This window comes from Peromyscus californicus, unplaced genomic scaffold (assembly GCF_007827085.1).
Source record: "Peromyscus californicus insignis strain IS unplaced genomic scaffold, ASM782708v3 Scaffold_3__1_contigs__length_106647218, whole genome shotgun sequence".
Taxonomy (NCBI): domain Eukaryota; kingdom Metazoa; phylum Chordata; class Mammalia; order Rodentia; family Cricetidae; genus Peromyscus; species Peromyscus californicus.
In genome coordinates, this window is record NW_026294551.1 from 49,401,077 (window position 1) to 49,425,897 (window position 24,821).

Consider the following 24,821-nt stretch of genomic DNA (forward strand, 5'->3'; position numbering starts at 1 on the left):
GTGTGCCGTTCTTACCATGCACCAGTGCCCCGAAAACCCCCTAAGCCCAATTCCTTCATACTGATATGCAGAACTTCAGATCAGGTACCACAGCCCATACCCATCAGCATCCCTAGTCACCAATATTCAACCCTCCTAGACAGGAGTTCTAAAATAAACTGCAGAGTGGGAGCAGAGATGGGCATGCCTCAGAAACCATGCAACCGCAGAAATCAGATGAGAAGTGAGGCAGAGGCATGTGCTCACAACAGGATGTGCATCATGTAGAAGGGTAGAGGATCCGGCTTGAAGGAGCTCCCGAGGACCAGATCTCAGTTTCAAGATAACTGATGATAGCAAGGATTATGACTCGTGTGACAGTGGGGATCTACAAGGAGCAAAAAGAACCCCAGGGCCATGCATCCTTGTGTTTAAAAAGAATTGAATTGAGGAGAGGGAGAAAAAGCTCTTCCTCATGATAAAATGCCAGGGACTAAAGGTGGGAGGAACGGCAGGGTTGAGGAATCTGAAGGCTACAGCAGTAGCCCAGTGGGAGCCAGCCTGGCATATATTAGACCCCGGGTTCAATCTCCAAAACCAGGAAAAAAGAATGGAAGGGGAGGAGTGGGGGAGGGAAGGAAAACAGAGACAGAGAGAAGGAAGAGAGAGACAAAGAGACAGAGAGATTTTTTTAAGTGGTAAAATTGGGGAATCTGGGTAAGAAGAAGAGAAGAGTCATTTGTACAGCTCTTGGAAGTTTCCTGTGAGCCTGAAATAGTGTTGAAATATTTGGATGTAGCTATATGGTAAGCAAGGAGCCCGGTATCTCTAAAACAATTGAGAACACTTCATAAATCACCGTTTCAAGTTCTTGGGCTCATGCCGATGTGTGTTCTCTCTATCCCTCTGTCACCCGCAAGCATGCACCTGACTCCTCCTCCCCTGGCCCTGCAGAGCCTGAAGAGGTCAGGTGAGCAACAGACCTGCCTGCCACCAGCTTTGACTCAGTGCATTACCTGTGGAGAATCCAAACAAGAACACGAGATAGACGAACATAAATCGACACAGGTCTCTGAGGATCATCTGCAGGAAAGAGCAGCCTGGTAAAAAGACAAGTCCAGCCATGGGAGGAACACAGGAATGATCAGGACTACATCAGCCTGGAGTGACCAGAGAATGTGTGACAGGAACCTACAGTGGGCCAGGTTCTATGGTTTTCAGCTCAGAGGTCGTGAGGAAATGATTCATACCTCTCCCATGGCTTTTGCTAAGGTTTGGAACACAAAGGCAACAAGTTAGAAGAAAACGTCCATGCCAGGGTCAATGCCAGGTTGCTTGATTCTTGGGAAACAAATAGGCTAAGAGCTAAACAAAGGCTCCCTGGAGGATGCAGAAAGGCTGAACAGAATATGCAGGACAGTATCTCACATCCATGGGGCACAGAGGGCTCTTTGGAAAACACACTTGGGAACCCACCTTCTCGATCATGACAGCATAGATGCCCATCTGCTGGAATCCTCGGGTATAGTAGAGCATGTTGGTCCAGCCCATGGCCAGGGAGAACACCATGGAAGCCACGTACTCCTTGCGTTGGCTGAAGTACAGTACCACAGACACCAGCATGAACAGCGACTGCACAAAGCTGAGGGCAGAGGCAAAGTCGGTCAGCTTAGGGGATGCAAAGAACGAAAGACCTGGGGTGGGGGGAGGGCAAGAATCGGAAGAGTGAGAACGTAGCCACGCAGGGCTGGGGCTGTGCTGTCCTGCTTCCTTTCGCCCACACATTCTCAACAGGCACAAGGAGGGAAATGTATGGCAGGCTGAGAGGCAAAATTGTATTCTTAGAAGCACAAGGTACATATAGTGTAGATGCTCCTTGATTCATGATAGTTATATCCTGCACAATCCATTGTATGCTGAAAATGTAAGTGAGGAATGTGTTGAATACTCCAACCTACTGATGATGAGCACGTATGCACTCGACAGGGTCCGCTGCTTCCCCTCGGGGTGACCCCACTGAAAACATGGAAGGGTGTGCAGGAAAACAAGAAAGGTCAGGAAAGAGGAAGAAGTGAGGAAGAGATAGATGGGAGCCATGAGAGTGCTAAGGCTAGCAGCAGAGAGAAGTGCCAGGGTGAAAGAAGGGTCGGGCTGGGAAAACAGCCCAATCACAAAGAGCAAACAGGAAACAAGGTACGGTGGTACACATCTGTCACCCCAGCACTCCAGATGCAAAGGCAGGAGGGTTGCTGTAAGTTAGAAGAGAGGCCAGTTTGGGCTACATAGAGGACCCTGTCTCAAACAAAAGAAAAGAAAACTCTAGAAAGAAATCCCTCAAGGGGGAGAAAGGTGATCTGACCATGTGTTACAACTTATAAGTTTGACTCTGAGGAAGACTGCACCTGCTTTAGGGTATGTGGGAAGAATTAACATTGTGTACAATGAAAACTAAACAAGTGACAGTTAAGGGAATTATCAGCCAGAAGACACAAGTAAAAAGAGTAATAGGATATTACAAAGCTGTTCAACATTTAGGAATATTTACCAAAGTATAAGACTGCAAATGGTGATTATTGACAAAGACAAAAATAGTATATAATCACATCAGAATGACGAAAGAGGGGGAGCAGATGGGGAGGAAGAGACTAAATCCTTCTCTGTGGCATGAGTAGGTGTCAGAAGAAAGAGCCCAAGGCAAGAGGGTTTCAGAGAACGGGAAGAGCTGGGGGCAAGAAACCCTGGATTTGGGTATAAGCATTTTTGCACTCTTATGAGTTATATCAGTATGTCTGAGTAGTTTTGATAATATAAAAGTACTATATATTAGTAGGTATAATTGCATGAATGTGCATTTGTGTGTGTGTGTGTGTGTATGTGTGTGTGTGTGTGTGTGTGTGTGTGTGTGTGTGTGTGTGTGTGTGTGTGTGTTTACCATAACTGCAATGAGCCTATAACTTCTAGGAATGGAATCTTGAGTCTACTGTCACAATACTATGTCGGGGGACAATTCTTTTTTAGGCAAATCAGTATTGTGTTAACCAGTTGCTATAGACCCTAAAACTTGAGCTTGCCCTTTGGGACTAAAATAAAGGTGTCTGAAGATCACAATGGGAACATGAGGTTTATGAATCCTAGCAACAAACTAGTCACAATAGCACCAAAATCAAGTCGTTAATCATACCAGAAATGAGAAGAGAAGGACTGAGGGAGACCTGGGCATCAGAAGAGAGTTTAAGTCAGGATCCCAGGAGATCCAGAGTTGAAAGCCCTCTGTGCAGAATGAGGTTCACGGTTTCTAGCTTATTTTATGAACAGAGGCTCTGCAACACCTGTGCCTTCGCTTACCTGTCCCCTTGAAAAGCAGTGGCTCTCGACCAGGAGCACACACCACCCCCACACCCACACCAAGAAAAGGACCTTTGGTGGTATCTATCTGCAGGCGTTTTTAATAGTCAAGACTGGAAGATGGGGGAAAGCTACTGGAGAGAAAGAAAGCTATTCAATACTCGGTGCTCGGGACAATCCCTTTCCCACCAAGTGTGAATTACCCAGTCCAAAATGTCCTTGAAGCTGGAATGAAAATAAAACGACCCTTCCTTAAAGACTGGAGAGTCTTGAAGATGAGAACTGGGTATACTTCACTTCCATCTCGCAGGGTCAACCCAGTGGAGGGCAGAGGGAGGCACACAAACTGAACAAACTGAGGAAAGGGACACCTGACACCAACTGTAAGTCACATGGCCCTGTGACACAGCCCGTCGAGCCCAGCACCTGACATTTACCTGGCAGAGTAAACAGTTGTTATTCATTCATCTGGTGACTATTGCTTGAGTGCCTCCCACCACTGCTTCAGCATGCTAACTGAGGACCTACTACGTGCCTGTTCAAGCATAGATGGGACAATGAAGGAGAACTAACTTCTGTCACCTCAGGAGGCTAAACGGAGCACGAAGCATCACTTACAAAAGTATCTCACTGTAGCTGTCCACAAACAGACTCTTGAGGGAAGGCCGCCTCTGCAGGAAATACTGAATCTGCGGGTAAACAGACAGAGTAAGTTTCTGGGAAGTGTTAGATGTGGCTGAATGGGGGAGCTCCTGGCGCGCTTTCCAAGGGTCACCACGTTGGAACACCAGAGTGGGTTCCAGCAGAGAGTGTGAAGAATGGAGCAGCTAGTGAAGCCAATAGGGAGGGTGATGTTATCTGACTACAATTACAAGTGTATCCAGAAGGCAATTCAGGAAGGAAAAGATCACCAAAACGCTACAGCTGCTGTATCCCATGGTAGGGCTGAGAAGCTTCTTCTAGTTTGTTCTCCCACGACCACCCTCCTTTTCTATAAATGAGCAAAGCATAATAATAAATATATAATGTAATAAATATAATAAAAATCCCTCTACGCAGTCACAACTGAACTAACTCACCAGATCAACCTTTGGTGGCTGGAAATCCTCTCCAAAATGCCTACACACATCTGCCCCCAGTTTAACGCTTTGTCTGCTAAGAGGTGCCCGCTTGCTGCTGGGGCTTTGTACACTCTTAGATAACATAAATTACCAGTGTGAAAAGACAACGTTTCCATGAAGACAAAGTCCAGTGACTGGCAAAGAAAGATTTCCTAAAAGTAAGTATGGTGCTTGTACAAGAATGGCCCCCATAGGCTAATATGTTTGAATACTTCATCCTCAGGCAGTGGACCTGTTTGGGAAGGACTAGCAGGTGTAGCCCTGTTAGAGGAGGTGTGTCACTGGGGATGGGCTTTGAGGTTTGAAAAACTACTTCCATTATCCCCAGTATTATATTCTCTCTCTCTCTCTCTCTCTCTCTCTCTCTCTCTCTCTCTCTCTCTCTCTCTCTCTCCTCTCTCCTCTCTCATTCTAGCTCTCTCTTGTTCTACTTCCTGTTTGCTGTTCAAAACATGAGTTCTCAACTGCTGCTCCAGCCACCTGTCTCCCTCCTAAACCAGAAGGTCTGATAAACTTTTTTCCTGTAAGCCACTTTGCTCATGGTGTCTCATCACAGCAATAGAAAAGTAACCAAGATAGTCACTGAAAAAAATGCATGTGACCCAAACCAAGAAGTTTAGAGGTTAAAATCACAATTCTCTAACCAGGTATAGTGGTACACACCTAACATCCCAACACTCAAAAAGTTAAAGCAAAACAATCAAGAATTCAAAGACAGAATAGACCACATAGAGAAACCTCAAGTCAAAATAATAATAATAATAATAATAATAACAATTTGCATTCTGATCTCTTTTCATGGACCTGAGTTCTCACTCCTCTTGAGTCTCACTCAAGGAAAATGAAACTAAAAAGCACAAGCCCCCTGTATTCCCCTAAGCTCTAGTTTGCACAGAGCCCCCAAATTCAAAATTCTAAAAGGAGCCCCCCAAGTTCAAAGAAAAGACCCTGGGGCCTGAGGCGATGCCTCAGGAAGGTGCCTGATGTGCGAGCCTGAGACCAGCACTCATGAAAAACAAAAGCCAGGGGCAGCAGCATTACACATTGTGAGACAAGAGCTGGGTAGGGAGTGCGAGGCAAAAGGACACCCGGGGCTTGCTGGCCAGGCAGTCAAAGAAAAGACCCCTCCCACAAGACTCAGTGGTGGAGATCTGCCTGTGTTGCTTGACTGCCATGGGCCCTTAGGGATGCACTGGATGGTCCCTGCAACCCAGTCTTGAACACCCGAAGGAGTCTCAGCCTCGCTCACTCATCTCTCAGTGGTTCTCTTGACCTTTGTTAGTGACCATAGATGCCCACAACTGGTGAAGGAATGCTTACCCCTCGGAAGAAGAAGTAGACTCCTCCCAACACAGACAGGATCTCTCCAGTGACTCGGAAATAGTCTCCAACGGTGTTCCTCAGCTTATAGGGGGGCTGTGAGGCACAGAGAAGCTAGCGACTCCGTTCACTCACTCATTCATCCATTCATTCAGCAAACGTTCATAAAAGCCTTACAGTTAAGACTTGGCCCCTGCCTGGGAGACAAGCCTCCATTAAAAGAGAGAAACAAGCCGGGCGGTGGTGGTGCACGCCTTTAATCCCAGCACTCGGGAGGCAGAGCCAGGCGGATCTCTGTGAGTTTGAGGCCAGCCCGGGCTACCAAGTGAGTCCCAGGAAAGGCGCAAAGCTACACAGAGAAACCCTGTCTCGAAAAACCAAAAAAAAAAAAAAGAGAGAGAGAAACAGAGGCCTGACAAAATGGTTCCATACATGCTCCAGGCAAACCTGAGAACTGATTTTGGTCCCTGGAACCCATCATGGAAGGACAGAGCTGACTCCAAATAGTTGTTTTTTTTTTTTTTTTCCAGTCCCAATCTCCACATGCTCACCATCACACAACAACAATAATTTTAAAGAAAGAAACACAAAGACAATGAGTTATTATTGGACATCTGCAAGAAGGTCCCTCTGTAAGACCTGCTTGCCTGAGTCTCTGGGTATCAGAGGGTCCTTGCAGAGCTGTACTGTCTCCCAAGCAATGTCCCTGCCCAGGTCTCTGAGGGGACGGAGCAGGTGACAGGGTAGGGGGAGGTGCTCTTACAGACCTGGTACATTGGGAATCCCATTCTTCCCACAGCCTGTGGTACCCAGCTGCTCTGCCAGGAGGTAAGGTCAAAGCTCCCCAGGATGAGTGGGAGAAGGACTGTCCCCCACACGGTCATGCATACGGCCTCCTGTTTCAGCCATTTTCTGGAGAGGACTACCTTGGTGTTCTGCGAGCACTGGCTTGCTCATTCATCTTACTGATTAGCATGTTTCTCCTCTCTCTAACAAAATGTGTGTATCCTTTCTTTTTGTTATCTTGTTATGATGTTGGGGTGCTGGGAATCAAACCCAAGGCCTTGCACATCCTAGGCAGGCATTATGCCGCTGAGCTACGCCCATTATCGGTTTTCTTTTCTTTTCAAACAAAGTCACTAAATGCCTTTTTATATAGAGATAGAACTCCAGTTTTTAAACTAAATTTACAGGTGAAATGTTCCAGAAATAGGGCGGAAAATTAGTGCTCTGGGTATTAAATGAGAAGGATCTAATTCAGAAATATAAGGGAGTCCATGGCTCAGAAGAGGGTCAAGAGTCTCACCCCAAGCTGAACTGGGAGATGGAACACAGGTTAGCACCAAAGAAGTACTCAAGGGCATAGGTCTAAGGAGCAACTTTATAACCAGCAGGTGAGCCAAACTGTGCAGACCAGCGGAGGGCAATGGAACCGGGGCTTGCACCATCCTATAATCTCCAGATACCCAGCCCAGGGGGCAGCTGCCTCCCCAGTCCTGAATCCTCATCCTCACATGCTCAACCTCCCAGAACCACAGACTTAAAAGACAAAAGTCCAGGCACAGGACAGCCTGCAAGAGGGGAAACTGAGGGCAAGAAGCAAGGCTCTCCATTCAATCTTTCTACCTCTGGGTGAGCTAGGAAAGGGTACCAGGTAAGGACTGGGCCTGGAGCCAATAGCATCTCAGGGGAGTGTCCCACCCCAACCCCCAAGTAGGGCCCGTGCTCCCATCCGCACCAAGCCTTCCACAGGCCGATAGTAGGCAGCCGTGGTGAAGACCATCATATACAAGCAGTAGACGAAGAAGTTGAAGTAGAAGATGCGCTTGACGAATCTGTCCCACTTGTCCTGCAGGAGTCTGTTCAAGGGTTCCACCAGAAGCATGTCATGGCGGTTCTATGGGAGCAGAGAGAAGTGAGGCTCACTCTTGCACCAGCAACTCCCTGAATAGCTACACCAGCCCACGACACTCTTCACACCTATGTAGCCCACACAGTCAAGGAAGAACGTCCCCTCAGCCTGCCAAACAACCAAGAGTCACCAGCGGTCTGAACCGTTGGACAACCAGGGCCTTGGGCTGGTCCCAGCTCTGCTGTGGTTCCTTGAATGACCCACCCTCTTAGTTTCAGTGTCTCCATGAGTACATTGACTGGGGAGAATCTGGACAAGCCCGAAGTCAGTGGTTCTCAACCCGGGGGCCAAACGACCCTTTCACAGGGGTGGCCTATGACCATCAGAAATCACAGATATTTACATTACGGTTCATAACAGTAGCAAAATTACAGTTATGAAGTAGCAATGAAAATAATTTTATGGTTGGGGGTCACCACAACATGAGGAACTGTATTAAAGGGTCGCAGCATTAGGAAGGTTGAGAACCACTGATCTAAGTGCTCAGCTTAAGGACGTCAGTATTTCCCAACATTCTAATCCCATTATCTCTACCCATTGGCTCCCGAGTCTACTTCTGGAGCTTGGAGTATCACTTTAGGAAGAGAGGACAGATGAGGTGGCCTTTCATCCAATGAAAGTAGGATAAAGTGTTCAGTAAGTCTCACTGAACCTTCATTTGAAGCCAAAAATATTAAATAAAATGCCATCCTCGGTACACAAAAGTAAATTCTAGATAAAACACCCAAAATGAAACACCGACGAATGAGTGAAAAGGGAATGCAGAAGGGTTGCTGTGTAACTCTGTAAAGAACAGGCCTTCAGAGCACAGCACACAATCCAGAAGCCGAAAAAGAAAAAGACCACCCAGCTTGACCCTATCCGAATGAAACCCTTTTATACCTAAAGGGTGCTGTTTGTGAAATTAAACGGCAAGAGACAGGCTGGGAGGGAAACCCCACTGCAGCACGAACAATAGAGGAAAGATTGATTCATTCAGAAGCAAGAGGTCTATACACCGGAAGCAGCCAGCCAACAGTCCTGTGCACCTTAGGAGACCCACCAAAGAAGTACAAAAGGCCAGTAAATGCTTGACGATGTTCCACCTCACAGCAGGGTGTGGTGACCCAGGATTTACAATCCCAGCACTTTGGAGGAAGGAGGGTGAGGAGTCCAAGGCTGGCCTGGGCTGCATCGCAAGCTCCATCTCAAACAAGAAGAAACATGGTGGGCATGCTTTTTGATTTGGAGATGGCAGTTTCATGTCTCTTTCACTGACAAATTCTCAGGCTTCTGTCAGTGGCCTGCAGCGTGGTGAGCAGCTGCAAAGAGCTTGACTGTCCTGTGGGATGAATGCTGGGCAACAGCTTTTAAATGAGACAGACATCCGGGTGCTAAGGTCAAGCTAACTACCACACACGCCAATGAGTGAAAACAACTGCTTATCCTACAGTGTGTGTGGTATGATCCCATTTACACAAATAAAAAACTCCATGAAGCTTTTTACGTGGCATAAAAGAGAGCTGTCCTTATCTCTGTAGTCTGAAATGTTCTCATTTTTATGAGCTAACAACTATCATTCATTTGCTAAAGAAAACATAATGGAAAGGAGGTGGAACAAGCCCGGACACGGGCTCCAGGCAGCAGTTTTTCATGTGAAACTAGATGGAGCTTGAGCATGGGCAGGGTGGAGCCGGGTGCACCACCCACTAGTCTTGGCCACTCACAGGGGTCTCACTGCTGCTGTAGGCGATCACCTCCAGAACTGAGTTCTTCTCACAGGTGTCAATGCAGGACAGGTCATAAAGTGAGGAGTGCACAGGCCCATAGGCCCATTCAGTGAACTTCCTGGACAAGTGCCGACACTCAGGTTCGTGGATCTCTCTCTGGAGAATGTAAGCCAGGACCTGTAGCAGGTAAGAGAGTCCTATCAGGCCAGCCCAGCATTGGGTGCATTACACCAGGGCCCCAAGATTTACAGTCCTTCTGTGAAAGACACTGGTGGACCCCTTCTAGAAAACTTCAAGCCAGAAGGAAATAATCAAAGTCTAAGGAATAAGCCAATCATGATGATTCGTGGCTGTAATCTCAGCACTCAGAAGGCTGAGACAGGAGGATTGCTGCAACTTTGAGACAAGTCTAGTTAATCACATACCTGCCTCGGCTACAGAGTGAAATACACACGCGCACACACACATACAGAGAGAGAGAGAGAGAGAGAGAGAGAGAGAGAGAGAGAGAGAGAGAGAGAGAGATCCAAGAAACACAATGAAAGCCATAGGGAGGCTCCCACAGGGCTTAAATGGGCAGGGACAGCTTCCCAGTATCTCTATCATTGAGAAAGGCCCTCCCCTCTAATGCGAGCAGCCTCAGATGCATCATCAGCCTTACCTGACATCATGCATGGGACCCTGATTTGGCTGGGGCCTGGTCTACTCCAAACTTCCCCCTTAGGACCCTCCTTGTCATTCCAAAAATCTTGCTCACCTGAGTAAAACACCAACAGCCTCTTTTTCTCTCAACCTAGACTACACACACACACACACATACACACACACACACACACACACACACACACACACACACACACACACACATACACACACACACCCCTCAAGTCCCTGTTGGACGATTTCTGCTCACAGCTCCTCGGACTCACATCAATAGCCCCATTCGCTGGTGGAATTAGAGTCCTGTACACACAGTCCTCTCTCCAGTCACCCTGCCCTGCCTGGTAACAGCAGCTCCAGGCCAGAGCCCCCACCCTACCCCAATCTTCCCAGTGCTAGCAGCCAAAGCCAGTGGTGTGAGCCCCTTCTTGTTGGTGAGCTCTTCCAGCTTCAGCGTGGGGTGGAGTTTGGCGCCCAGAATCAGGATCTCGTTGTACATGTTTGTCACGAACTTGGTGTTCTCGGCTGTGTTATCTGCCACCTCCACCAGGGCATGTAGCACCGTGTTGCCCACCGAATCCCGGGCACTGATGTCTGCTGGCTGCCAGGAGTTCTGCAGCAGGAACTTCACAATGGCCAGCTGGTTGGTGCACGCAGCTAGGGACAGAGGCAGCTCACCTGCAACCAACACAGGCTCCCTCAGTGGGGCCCCAGGTATGAGACTGGCTAGTCCCTGAATGACTGGGCCTCCAGCCCCCTCATGTATGCCACATGGCCTCCCTACCAAAGTAGAAGCCAGGCCGCCCTTTGGTTTTCTTGAAGAAGTCTCCATTGGCTGCAGCCTGGACGTCGGCTCCGTTCTCGACCAAGAGAGTCACCAGGGCCATGTTCCGCCTCTCAATGGCAATGTGCAGCGCTGTCTGGCCTACAGAGGGAAGCCCACTGTTAGCCTTGTAATGGCAGTCCCCTGGGGCCCAGAGAGACCAGGGAAGGCCCCTGGCAGGCAGCAACTGCAGGAAGAAGCCCACAGAAAATGTCAGCACAACCCCTCCTGGTAGGAGGCGGGGATCCACAAATGAGGCCAGGAAAGTCGGGAAGCAGGAACAAGAACAGAAAATACCAAGTTGCAAAGCAGAGGAGGCAGAAGGAGACAGGAGGGAAGGAGGAGGAAAGAAGGCAGAGGTGACCTCAAGGGAGTCAGCAGGAGAGCCGCAGAGATCCCAGGGAGGAGGCTGCAGGTGAGAAAGGGGAGGGAGTCAGAACCAGAAAGCAGCACAGTGGCAGGGAATGGGGCAACCACCTCAGGGTGTAGGTGTGCTGTAGCTGTACCAAGCCACCCCCCACCTCACCCTTGTAGTAGCTGTCTGTGTAGCTGGCATTGACAAACTGCTTCAGGCTGTCCGTCTGACGCGCAATGTCCAGGAGCAGGGCGATGGTGTCGTTCTGCCCGTTGTGAAGGTTGAGCATAGCTTTTAGCAGACAGGTCTTTCCTGTCTCTGGGTCTGAAGGGCAGAGAGAGGGTCAAAACCAGGCCAGGACTGGAAAACAGCCCCTCCTGGGAAGCCAGCCCTCACAGGGCCACCTTTGAACTCGCTGTCTGTCAGGCGCTTCTTGCTCTTCTGCAGGAAGGGCAGCAGGCTCTCCAGCTCCTGGCAGTTACTCTGAGCCACGGCATCGAAGATGCTCCTGCGGTCATAGAGCCTGGGGGGGTTCTCAACACCGGTGGAGACAGAGTCCTGGGAGGCCTGCCTGGAAAACAAATCATACCCTCAACTCGGGCGCTGCTCTCCCCTGAAGCCTTTGGGGCTTGTCAAGGAATGTGACTAAGCCCCAAGGCAAACCAGCCAATTTAGGAAACCAATGTAAAGGGGACCTTGGGGCACAGGTGTCCCATCCTGCCCCTGGCCTGTCTGTAGACAGCTTGGAGAACGTCTTTGCTACTGCCAACTGTTCTACTACCTAGCCCACCTGCCTTCCTTCTGGGGCTCAGGAGACAGGAGCCTAGAGGGGCTAGGCGGGGTTGGCTTGGTCTCTGATGAGTGAAAAGACATCTTCACACTACCCAGAAGCCACCCTGAGTGACTCTCCACCCTGCCTCAGAGGAGGTAGGAAGACTGAAAGGCTCTTCACCTGAGCCGTTTGTCATCTTAGTCCACAGGATCCTAACCTTGGATTTGAAGTCTGAGTATTTGGGGCTGGTGAGCATCCGAGGCCTGGATATCTAGCATATGCTGGCAGCTGGGATCAGTGTACCCACTCCAACATCTGTGACTGTGTGTTAGTGAGGGGACCACCTCTGACGGCTCTGCAGCTCCCCAGCTCTGTGACTTTTAACCCAGAAACAAGACCACTTTGAGGTGCTACTCCATGGCTGGGACTGCCACTGGTGGAATTGGGTCTTGGGAGGGAAGGACCTCCAGATTTACCTGACACAGGCAGGTCCATCCCCAGGCCTCTGGATAGTGACGACAGAGCTGACCGTGATGAGAGGACAGGAGACCAGCCCGCCTTCCTCATAAGGGCAATCCATAGGTGAGGCCTCCTCTGAGTCACCCTTCCCAAAAAGCCGGGTGCGACTCCTGGTAGTGAAGATGTGGGGCTTGGCTGGAGATGGAGTTGAGGTCTTGGAGTTGAGGTCTCTATCTGGAGGGTCCAGGCAGGAGTTCTCTTGGGGTGGGCGCTCAGACTCCCCAGAGTCTAAGCTATTCCGTTTCTTCATCTTTGCCAGATCCTCTGTGGCCCAATGTGCAACCTGCAGGTAGCCACAAAGATGAGGTCTGTGCCCATCTTGAGACCCACAAATTCCCATCTCCTCCCTGCTCTCCCTGTCAAGGCTCCTGGGAAGCAGGATGCTGCAAAAGCCCAATTCGTACTGCCCCGCAGCACTGAAGCTTTCGGGGCTGTGCCTCCCACTCCAGCGGCCCTGGGGAAACAGAACTGCCGTGTCCAGCGGGTCCTGTGGCCACAGTGGTCAAGCTCCCCAACTTAGAGCCAGCAAGCTCTGGGGCTGAGGTCAGAAGCCGCCCACCCTTGAGGTTCTCTGGGCCTCAGCTGCCTGGTTTGTTCTTCCTACCTCCTCCTACCACAGGAGAGAAACGACATGGAGGCCAACGAGGTTGACCAAGCTCCAAAGAGCCAGGCAGTTCATGTTCATCGAAGATGATGATGCCCCCCATCTGTGCTGTATAAATTCCTGTGCCAGGTGCCATGAGTCACATGTACCACCCACCTTTGTTTCCACACAGCTGCGGCAACCATGTCAGGACTGGTGTGTACACACACACGTGTGCAGCATGTATAGCATGTCTTGGGTCATTTTTGTGAAACTGGTGTATTTCAAGCATCTCAGCCTATACTTTGTGGCATCATTTGCTGTGGGGCTGGCAGGTGTTCTGAACCTAGACCTGAACCTCTAGGGACAAGCTAGTTCCTCAGGTGTGTGCCCTGCAGTTAAGCAGTGGCTGACACTCTTTCTCACCCCATCTCCCATGTTCCCCCCTTACCTGCTGGCCATCCTGCTCCCTGGTGCCCAGGTCTCTCCTGGATCAGGGGCCTTTGCTTCCATGGTGCCTCCACCTGGAGTGATTTTTCCTCCCCTCCCCTGCCCAAATCTTCCCACCTTTCAAACGCCTCCTCCCCTCAGGACCCAACACCGGTATACCTATCTCCACAAAGCCCCAGCATCCCTAAACATTCAGAGCAGCCAGGCTTCTGCCTATCCATCCTGACAGCCCTTTTAGCACCATCCGCTTTGTGGTCCAACTGTCTCTGTCTACTTGCTACTTCCTCCCATGCCCTGTGACCTCTGCCCAGCAGAAACTTTGTCTGAAAAAGTCACACTGTGTCTCCCCACCAAGGCTCAGGGACCATCATGGAAGAAGAGGCAGAAAGCTTGAAGGAGTCAAAGATCCCGGAAGGACACTATGAAACAATGCCTTCAGGACATGACAGGGCTGCTGCATTGGTGGACTCACAGCAGCTGTGGTTTTCTGTACAAAACCAATCCAATCCACACTCAGGGTGGGGAGGGCTCAGGAGGCCCCATCCCTACCTATGAGTTATTGGTAGCTGGTGGCTGCTGAGGAGGGGAAAGTCGGTTCTCTTCAGGAGTGTGGCCCCTGGCAGGTTGCCTGTACTCCAGTGGATGATCCCATACCCATGCACATTAGGTCTACACTCATTTCAGTTACTTAGAAGGAGGAGACATGAAGTTGGGCAGGTGACACGGGGGACAGTGAGGCTAAGAGGATGGATATGATCAAAATACATTGTATTTGTGTACGACATTCTCAAAGAATAAATTTTAAAACCTATTTTTAGAAAAGGAAAGGTTGTGCTGGACTCTGTGAGAGAAAGAAGAGTGATCAGACGCAGGCCGCCGTCCATCTCAGTTCGCAGTCAGTTAGGGAAATGAACATTCCGGCTGCGTCTACATTCTGGAAAGCAGCCACTGACAGGGGTTGAGGAGGTCTCTTGAGTCCTGAGTTTTCAAGAGGAAGTCCAGGCAGCACAAACCCCGAGCACACGGCCAGGCCAGGCCCATGAATCTGCTGTGGACTAATATTCACAGGCACAAAAAAAAAAAAAACAAAATGAGGGCCCCTGACCAGCCCCAACCTGCGACTGGTAGAGCATAGCTATTTCTCCTGCTGGTCTGCTCTCAGGAGCACCTGAGGCTGTCCCATCTGTCTGAGCCACTTGGGCAGAGAGTGCTCCCAGACGCAGAAATCCCCCTTCTAACCGCTCCTCGTCTCTCAGCTCACCATTCACTCCCATCTACACTGTGCTGCAGTTCAGACAGGAGACAGGGGAACCACAGGACCGGAAGCGGCAGGCCTTGAAGGCCAAGAAACAGAACGGGGGCAACGTGATTAGGCAGGCAGCAGGAAGCCAAGAGGAACTTTGGAAACATGGAGAGCGGTGCTGGTGTAGGCTTTTAAAAAACAGCTTCCTGTCAAGGACTGTTGTTCACAGTCTGGGAAGGCTGTAGTCATTTTAAAAACTCAGCCGGGCTGAGGGTGTGACTCTGTGGTAGAACGTGCTCACATGCATGAATTAAATTAAATCAATTAAAAATAAATAAAAGAAAGGCACAGGGGGCAAATGAGAATAAGAATGCCCAGCATGCTTGAGCACATCCTATGTACAACACGAACATTCGCCTACATTCACTTAACGCCCGCATCTCTAAGAGGTAAATCTTAGGTGTGGAAACTGAAGCCCAGAGAGGTTACATTATTTCCCAGATGTCACACAGTGACCAGGAGGAAGCTGGGTTTGACTGAGAGCCTCTCTAACACTCTGCCACCTCTCTGGAAGGCTCGGGGCTACTAATAACACATTCAACAATGTCCTAAGCTCCACAGCAAGCAAGGCCTGAGGGCTTGATCAGATCAGGCACTCCTACCAGACAGGAGCCCCAAACGGAAAGCCACCTCCTGATCAAGCAAGCATCCCAAGAGGACCCAAACCCCAAACAAAGTACAGGTAAGGTACACGGCCCATGACTCACTCCCTCCAGAACGTCCACCTTGGATAATGCTGCCTGCAAACCCAGGAATAAAGGAATCCTGAGGAGCCAAGCCACTCGACAAGAGAGAAGCTGCCAGCAGGACCCTCAGTGAACTTTGCAGCAAGGTTCTCGGTTGGGTCTTTGCCTCTTCCTTGGACTGATCCCAGTTGAGCCAAACCAGGAACTGGGGACGCAGCCTACAAGTTACTGTGAATCCTCACTGCTCTTTCCACAGCCAGTTCCCCTTGGAAACTAAGCTTCTCCCAGTATAAGGGTAAGATGACTACTGGGGCCACGTGGGGTAGGGGGTGGGGGCATTTGCAATGGAAGGTAAGGGAATGGGACAAGATAGTCTATGATAACCATGCCTGAAGTATGTCATGAATGTGAGCCCCATAGTGATGCCCCAGTCACAGAAGAAGTTGTCACAGTGATCCAGGGAATTCCAGCCATATTTTATGCAGACACCTGTTGGTTTTCTGACGGAAGTGGGAGTTCTGGTTTATGCCAGGGCCATGAACTCATGATGTACCCCAGGACTGTCTTGAAAACCCACCCATTAAGATGCACTTTAACTCTGAGTTGCCTTTCCTTGTCAATGGGTAGTAATCAATCTGGCTTTGCAGGGAAGGGTATCCCCCTTTCTCTCCAGACCATGGGTACATTCTGGGCGGGGGGATGCTTCCCCCACTTGCCTCTGTGCCCCAAACCTCCCTCCCAATAAGACCTTGAGAGCATCTCCCTCTGGCTGCCTGTGATTTTGAGAAGCTGGGAATGCGTGGCCAGCCACATCACACCCATTTCTACCAGGTGCAAGCATCAACTCAGGAAAGACAAAGAACTAAGCAGGGCTTCCTGTATGCCAGGAGTGAAGGACAGAGGGGCTCTGCTAAGAAGAGAGAGGAACTAGGGCAAGAAGCCAGGCTGGCTGCCCCCACCCTGCCCTGCACCCCTCTGCACAGAGAGGCCAGCACACTGAACGCATGCAGCGATGCACAAACCTCTGCTTTACAGCAGCTGCAGCCTCCTCATTCCTGTTGCAGGAACCAATGTAAGGACGCTGATGCTCCCAGCCACCTCTTTCAGGGACCCACTGCCTACAGTCAGCCAAATTAAGTGTGTGGCACTATTGCTTCAGCCTCCCAGCAGCCCCTAAGGCAGCCACGGTTCCACCCAGTTTTCCGATGGGGTAACTGAGGCCCTCAGAGCCCAGCAGAACCACACACAGCTGGACAGTGGCAGGCCACCAAATGGAGAAAGGGACTTACCAGCTAGGTGCCGGCACACCTCAAATGGAGCCAGTGCCTCGGGGCTGTTCTTCATGGAAGAGTCGGGCTGGTGTGTGGTTAGAGTGGCCCTCCTGCCTCTGTGAGGGTCCTCGCCCCTCCCCGGGTGCACGGCAGGGGTGGGCTCTGGGCATACTCTGGCACTCAAGGAAACATTTCCAGCAATGGCAGCAGCTGCTGCTGCCACGGCTCCGATTCCCAGAGGATTCCAAAGCTTTTCCCATCATTTTTGCCCTTTTTCAGAAACCACTTAGCCACCGCCCCGCCTCCACTCATGCCAGGGTTGAGGTGCACTTAGCCGCCTGCAGCCCAGTCCAGCCTGTGCCAGGCCTTAGCTCTCAGGGCAGGAAGACTTGACTTTCCAAACCATCTCTGCTGTATGCCATGGTCTGGGGAGCAGCTCCCCCCAGTGACTGTCACCGCCCGCCAGAGAGTCAAAACCCAGTGGCATTAAAGCTGCCATATTTTCAAAGTGAAAAGGAGTGGGACCTCCGTGCCACCTGTCTTGTCTGGAGGCCCTGCCTCCTGTGGGCCTCTGGGTTCCTGTGTATCGAGCCCAGGATATAGAGGATAGTTTTGGGAGTCTCTATGTCTTCCAGGACCCAGCCTTGCTCGACTGGGGTTCCATGGTGAACAACAGAACAAGGAAGTATGTGTGTCAATGTCTTGTGTCAACCTAATTGCCAGGTGGCAGGTTCACCCATCACACACAGTGGGTGACTGGGACAAGTTCATTCCTTCCCAGATCCTGCCCAGGAAAATCCGCCAGCTTCTAGGGAGTACATGCAGGCTGCACCCACAAACACCCTGCAGAAGCCACCCGAGCAGCTGCCTCTAGGAAGCTGGGCCGGGGGCTGTAAATAAACTGTAGCTCAGATACAACTACCGCAGCCCCACCTGGAGTAGTACAAAAGCTGAGGTCAGATTGGAGGCCGTCAGAGCACAGTGACTCCCAGCCACTCTACAGAACTGCCACCCAAGGACTTCCCCACACCCACCTCCCAGGTCTGACAACAACCCCGGGCAGTGGGTGGGTAGAGACTGTCATACTTAAGTTGCAGACGAGAAACCTGTGGCACCAAGGTCTTAGTCCAGGCATGAGAGCCAGGCTTAGCAAACCATTCCACACCACACTCCTTCTCTATTGCACTTGCCATTTTAGCTTCCATTAATAGGACCCCAAGGGCTTGCTCTTACTTTTGAATTGTAGTAAGATAGAGCCTAAACTTCACTCTCCTAACCATTGAAAGCACATAGTAGGTGGCCTGCTGCCCATTCACACCATTGGCAGCACCACCATCCCTCCAGAGCTTCCTCACCTCCCAAACTGAAACTCTATCTTCCATAGACAATCCGCCATCCTTCAGTCCCTCCAATCTGTGGCAGGCACCGTTTTCATTCTGTCTCTGTAAGTCAGTGGTTCTCAGTCTTCCTGATGCTGGGACCCTTTAATACAGCTCCTCATGTTGTGGTGACCCCCAACCATAAAAGTATTTCATTGCTACTTCGCAACTGTAATTTTGCTACTATTGTGGATTGTAATATAAATGTCTGATATGCAGGTATCTGATATGTGACCCCCCAAAAGGGTCATGACCCACAGGTTGAGAACCACTGCTGTGAGTGCACTCAAGTGTGGCAGACGACCACACCATATTTGTCTGTTTATAACTGGCTTCTTTCACCTCACATGATGTCCTCAAGGTGTCTGGTTTCTTTCCGTTCAGAGACAGTAACATTCCACTGTCTGCCTGTACGCCTGGACTTTGCTTGCCCATTCTTTGGTTGATGGACACCTAGGCTGCTTGACCCTGCCCTTTTTTTTCCCCTCACCATTCAATGGTTTGTATACAGCCATAGGTTCATATGACCATTACCAAAATTTAGAACATTTTATTAGCTTAAAAAGGAACCTCCACTTGGTATAGTAACACACACACACACACACACACACACACACACACACACACACACACACACTTGTAACACCAGGACTGGGGGTGGAGGCAAGAGAACCAAAAGTTCAAGGTCATCTTCCACCACATAGTAAGCCCAAGACCAGCCTGAGATACAGAAGAGCCCCTCTCAAACAAACAAAAAAGGAGGAGGAGGAAGGAGGAGGGAGAGTAGAGGGAGAGGAGGAGAAGGAGGAGGGAGAGGAGAAAACGGAGGAGGGAGAGGAGGAGAAGGAGGAGGGAGAGGAGGAAGATGAGAGGAAGAAGAGGAGGGAGAGGAGGAGGAAGAGGAGTAAAAGGAGGAAGGAGAGAAAGAGGGAGAGGAGGAAAGGAGGAGGGAGAGGAGGAAAGGAGGAGGGAGAGGAGGAAAGGAGGAGGGAGAGGAGGAAAGGAGGAGGGAGAGGAGGAAAGGAGGAGGGAGAGGAGGAAAGGAGGAGGGAGAGGAGGAAAGGAGGAGGGAGAGGAGGAAAGGAGGAGGGAGAGGAGGAAAGGAGGAGGGAGAGGAGGAAAGGAGGAGGGAGAGGAGGAAAGGAGGAGGGAGAGGAGGAAAGGAGGAGGGAGAGGAGGAAAGGAGGAGGGAGAGGAGGAAAGGAGGAGGGAGAGGAGGAGGAAGAGGAGTAAAAGGAGGAAGGAGAGAAAGAGGGAGAGGAGGAAAGGAGGAGGGAGAGGAGGAAAGGAGGAGGGAGAGGAGGAAAGGAGGAGGGAGAGGAGGAAAGGAGGAGGGAGAGGAGGAAAGGAGGAGGGAGAGGAGGAAAGGAGGAGGGAGAGGAGGAAAGGAGGAGGGAGAGGAGGAAAGGAGGAGGGAGAGGAGGAAAGGAGGGAGAGGAGGAAAGGAGGAGGGAGAGGAGGAAAGGAGGAGGGAGAGGAGGAAAGGAGGAGGGAGAGGAGGAAAGGAGGAGGGAGAGGAGGAAGGGAGGAGGGAGAGGAGAGAGGAGGGAGAGGAGGAAGAGTTGGAGGAAGAAGAAGCCACCCCCACACCCTCCTTCTCAGCTACCCCCTCTGCCTCTGTGATCTATCAGTTTAGTTCTACCCCTCTGGATCTCATTTTCTGGACTTTGCATGTGAATGGCCGACAGTGCAGCATGGATATCCATTTCTCACTTCCTCCTAACTGTAAGGAGATGACTTCCAACACACTGGCTTCCTCCACTTAACATAACAGCTTTTTTTTTTTTTTTTTTTTTTTTTTGGTTTTTCGAGACAGGGTTTCTCTGTGTAGCTTTGCGCCTTTCCTGGAACTCACTTGGTAGTCCAGGCTGGCCTCGAACTCACAGAGATCCGCCTGGCTCTGCCTCCCGAGTGCTGGAATTAAAGGCGTGCACCACCACCGCCCGGCCTAACATAACAGCTTTTTATCTTCACTCCAAGTCCAACATTTTATTGCTAATTCTTAGGAAATTAGTATAGTTGAATGCATTCATATGTTGCATGCAGTGACTTTTGACAAGTCACACTTACACCCGCTGAGTCAGTATTTACTCGTCGTGATTTTATTTTTTCTCATTTTCCAAGAACAAAGTTAAATACAAATTGCTGTGCTTTTACAGTTCTTTTTAGTGAGAAAATAAGGGTTTCCTTAAGATCGTTTCACACGCCATTTAACTTTGCTCACATCTGCCCCCGTCACCCACCTTGCCACCCTCTTCCAATACCTCCTGACCCCTTCCTTCCACTTCATGTTTCAATCTTACATATGTATGCGCTGAAACCTTTCGAGAGCACATTAGTCTTTTTATCTTTATTATCCTCACTTGTTCCTCCTTGTGTCTTCTTTCCCCCACACTGTCCCTTCTCTGTTTTTAACTAAACACATTGAATATATAAAACACACACACATATATATAAAATCTCAATTCTATATGTGACAGGAAACGTGTGTTATTTGTGTAATGTGTTCCATACATTTTCTTGGAAGGATCTTGAGCTGGTGACTGCACCTGTGCGGCTCCTTCTTCGCGCTGGGGACTAATGAGCTGGTGGTGAATGAGCTCCAGGAGCCAAGGCAGGCCAGAGGTATTAGTGTTCTCAGAACCACGGCTGCTGACTGCTGAGCTGCGTCCGGCCATTAGCCTGAGGTTGTGACTAATTGCTTTATAATGACAAAAAAAAAAAAAAAGGATTTGCTTAATGTTTCATGAGTCAGCCAAGCAAGCATCGCTGTAATGAGAATGTCTTGCTGTCAAAGACTTGCCCTGATGCGTTTCTAACCTTCTGATTTTTTTCTCAGGTTAGGATGGATTTTACATTCTAATGTATGCTTAATGTGCTAGGGATTATTTACTCCTAAAACATTTTTTATTAAGCCTCTTTCAATTGTTAGTATCTTAGACATTAAGAAGTATGGTGAGTTGAAATTGTTTTTTTTTTAAAGATAGATATTTTATTAGCACATCTTCCTGAGTGAATAAGCAAAGAAGACCTCATGTGTAATGACTGTAAGGATCTGACTGTATAAGAAAAGACACAACATGACTCTGCTCTTTAGCACTAAAAAAAAAAAAGACTTGGCCTGGCCAATTGCCCATGGCTGAGACAAAGGTCAAGTGGGACCCTTACCACAGGCTTTGAAAATCTCACAGCAGTACAAGAGGGTGAATAAAAGGCCTCTTCTCACTGGGAACCCACAGTGGATATGAATCCTACACAGACTTACTCACATGGGACAAGGCCTATAGCAAGCCCTGACTGAGGGGCAGTATCCCTGCTACTGTGGAGAATCCCCTGGCAGATGTACCACTGGGAAGACTCCATATGGCAGGCCCATGGCCTTTAGGTGGGGCCATAGACATGGGTAGGATTCTGCTTTACTAGACCATTCCAAATATGAACAAAGGGCAAGTTAAGGTGAAAGAAGACAGAGCAGAGAGCACAGGGACCTGCCTTCGGGAGTGTCTACTTGGGAAAGAAAGAAAAACAGAAAACATGAAAGCCACATGATCAGTATATAGCTACAGTCACAGGCCGAGTGGTGTGCCACAGGGAAAGGGTGGGCTGGAGTTCACACCTCTGCTTGTGTGGGGCCAAGCTGCCCATCTCTCTCCAGGCAGTTTTCTAGCATCTCCTGGGCTGCTGCCTTCTGTAGACGCCACCCTCCCATCCAGCGTCCACACCATCCACACCATCAACCATACTCCTCCATCCCAGGAAGCCTCTGCCTTCTAAAAACCATAACTTCAGGGGAACACACCTGTCACAATTTGGCCACCATGTTCCACCACAACTGTCGACTTTTCAGCCAACCTGTGCAGATCTTGTCTGCTGGATCTGGGATCAGAGGACCTCAGAGAATGGGGCCGACTACAGTCTAATGCCGTAGACAACCTTACTTCGGTTTCGGTGTACTCTTATACATGAATGGAACAAGGAAAGCAATGATTCAAAGAGAGTTGTTTGAGTTCAGAAAAACATGAAAATAAACACCAGTAAGCACATACTAAATAATGCCAGAGCAGCCCTTCCCCAGAACTTTCTCAGGACAGACCAATTTTAATACAGTTACCTGGCATGTAGTGTAGATGATATCTAGGAAAACACGAAAGCAGGGCAGAAGGCCATATGCAGACTCGGGGGACACTGGCCAGATCGGGTTCTGTAGCTGTGTTCTGACATCCAACAAGAATGAACATGTCTTGTAAGTTAAATGTGAATGTTTAACACGGGAGGCACAAAATCACATCCAAGAACAATCCAGGGAACCAAATGCACCTGAGGTAGAAGGCCCTCAGCCTTTCTTCCTGGAGCCTCTCTCACAGTTCCCCAAGGCATGTTCACCATATGTCATTCTTTGGACCATGTTTCGACACACAGCTCCTATGGCATCTTTTCATTTGCCCTCTGACCAAATTACTCCAGACCAAGTGTCACACTCTGGATTTGTCAACACTTTCATGTAAACGCATGTGCCTGCCATGACCCTTCTCCCTAGACTTCCAAAGAGAGTGGGCTCCGTGTTCCCAGCCCACCTTCATCCCCTTGGGACTCAGCCTCTCTAGCACAGACCCAGAGTCCCCTAAGTTCTTCCTTGCTGCCCCCCTTAGTCACTCTTCTGAGCCCACCTCCATTCCTGTGTGACATCCCACCAGCCTACAAAATCAGTCTCTAGCAGGGACCTCACAGCCACCACACTCAGCTAGAACCCATCACTCCACCCTCATCACGGAAGCTGCTTCTTGCAGGAGATGGGAATTAACACAGAGACCCACAACAGGACAATGGGCAGACAGTGAGAGACCTTGGAGCACTCAGCCCTAAATGGAATGTCTTCATTAAACCTCACCCCTCGAGGCTCAGGGATCTCTGGGAAAGAGGAGGCAGAAAGACTGTAAGAACCAGAGTTGGTGGAGGACTCCAAGGAAATGGTGTATGAACTCACCAAGCCTGACAGCATCCGCAAGACCTGAACAAATCCACGCCAGACAAAATCCTAGCCCAGAGAAGGGGGAGCAGACACTAAGTCCCACCCCTAATCAAAAAGTTATTTGCAATTGGTATCTGCTAAGAGAGGGAAATTCACTCTTCTCCAGGAGAGTGACACTGAGTCACTCCAAGGGAGGCCTTGTGCACAGGAGTTGCTGATCAACACGAAACAGACTCTGTGGTTTGGGCATGTGTGTGTTTTTTGTGGTAGTGTTGTTATAGTTTGGTTCCTTCATCTTTGGGGGGTTTGTTTTGCTGATTTTTCTGTTTGTTTTTGTTTGGAGGGAAGAGAGAAAGAACATAAAATGTTGGGTGGGGAGGTGGAGAGGATCTGGGAGAAGCTGGGGAGGGGAAAGAATATGATGAAACAATATTGTATGAAACTTTAAAATAATAATAAAAATATGGTCAAAATGAATGGATAAATAAATGAAATAAAGAGAGTAGGCTTTGGGGGCTGGACTCCTTGCTTTGTGTTTTCTTCAGCTAAGTTACTTAGTGAGTCTGTTTCTCCATCTGTGAAATGGGGACAACAATACTCACCTCCTAGATTATAAAGATTAAATGAGTTGAAATAAACAGAACTTATTAGTTCTCGCTGCACAGCAGGTATCAACAAATATTAAATGTTACTGAAACTCTTTAAGATTTGGCTGACTGTTGCCGGGCAGTGGTGGCACACGCCTTTAATCCCAGCACTCGGGAGGCAGAGCCAGGCGGATCTCTGTGAGTTCGAGGCCAGCCTGGGCTACCAAGTGAGTTCCAGGAAAAGGCGCAAAGCTACACAGAGAAACCCTGTCTCGAAAAAAAAAAAAAAAAAAAAAAAAGATTTGGCTGACTGTCACTTGCATGGAGAATAAATGACTCCCCCTTCTGGGCATATAGATTATTGTCACGATGCTTATTCTATCTCCTAGTGATAAAAATTCATCAACGTGTCAATCTGACAGACAGGATTCCCAGCAACCCCTGTTGCTCTGGAAGTGAGACTAGTCTGGTCTGCATTAGGAATGACAGAAACTCCACAGACAGCCATGGTTATTGTGGCTGCGTAGTCAGGATGAATGAAGATCTGCTGTGGTAATAAAACATCCCCAAAGCTCCAAGACTCCAGACAGCGAATGTTTCTTTCTCACTCACAATTGTGTTCTTCACTGAATGGTAAAGATTCAATACCAGATTGCCCTCGGGCAGGGACCCAGGAAGACAAAGTATGTGTCTCTGGAACACCACCAATCTCCTAGGCAAAGGGAAGAGAGTGTGGCAAAGACGGCTGCCTAAAACTGACACACGACTATTATTTACATTTCTCCAGCCAAAGTGAATCAGACGGGGGAAAACCGTAAGTGCCCCCCAAGACTAGAGCACTGGTATCCAGCCTGATGCTAGCAGCCACCTAATTCATCTACAGAACAATCTGGCTTCCAACATGTTTTGGCACCTTGCAGCGATAAAGGTTGAAGCAATGAGGGGGTGGTAACTCCAGGCCAGAGAAAAGAGGCCCTGACATCTGTGCTTCAACCCCACCCCTACTGGAGATGCAAGGGAAGCAGCAGCGGGGCATTTAGTCAACAAGCCTGGACTCCCAGGCTCAGTCCTCAAGAAC

At 49.5% G+C, this 24,821-nt stretch overlaps 1 protein-coding gene across 2 annotated transcripts in view; it reads right to left on the reverse strand.

Annotated features, from left to right (window-relative positions):
• Window positions 1-24,821, reverse strand: part of Trpv1 (transient receptor potential cation channel subfamily V member 1) — a 42,398-nt gene that overhangs the window by 7,331 nt on the left and 10,246 nt on the right. Inside the window, exons 1-12 of one of the 2 annotated variants that reach the window (XM_052756154.1) lie at window positions 16,827-17,164; window positions 12,473-12,798; window positions 11,629-11,795; window positions 11,396-11,548; window positions 10,831-10,971; window positions 10,426-10,724; window positions 9,384-9,563; window positions 7,504-7,662; window positions 5,766-5,861; window positions 3,943-4,013; window positions 1,456-1,621; window positions 996-1,062 (exon numbers count right to left, since the gene is read on the reverse strand). In XM_052756154.1, coding sequence (XP_052612114.1) covers window positions 996-1,062; window positions 1,456-1,621; window positions 3,943-4,013; window positions 5,766-5,861; window positions 7,504-7,662; window positions 9,384-9,563; window positions 10,426-10,724; window positions 10,831-10,971; window positions 11,396-11,548; window positions 11,629-11,795; window positions 12,473-12,765 — 1,792 coding nt within the window. In that variant the 5' untranslated portion in view covers window positions 12,766-12,798; window positions 16,827-17,164. Of the gene's footprint in view, window positions 1-995; window positions 1,063-1,455; window positions 1,622-3,942; window positions 4,014-5,765; window positions 5,862-7,503; window positions 7,663-9,383; window positions 9,564-10,425; window positions 10,725-10,830; window positions 10,972-11,395; window positions 11,549-11,628; window positions 11,796-12,472; window positions 12,799-16,826; window positions 17,165-24,821 lie in introns of those variants that run through there. The other variant, XM_052756153.1, reaches the window with a different exon arrangement.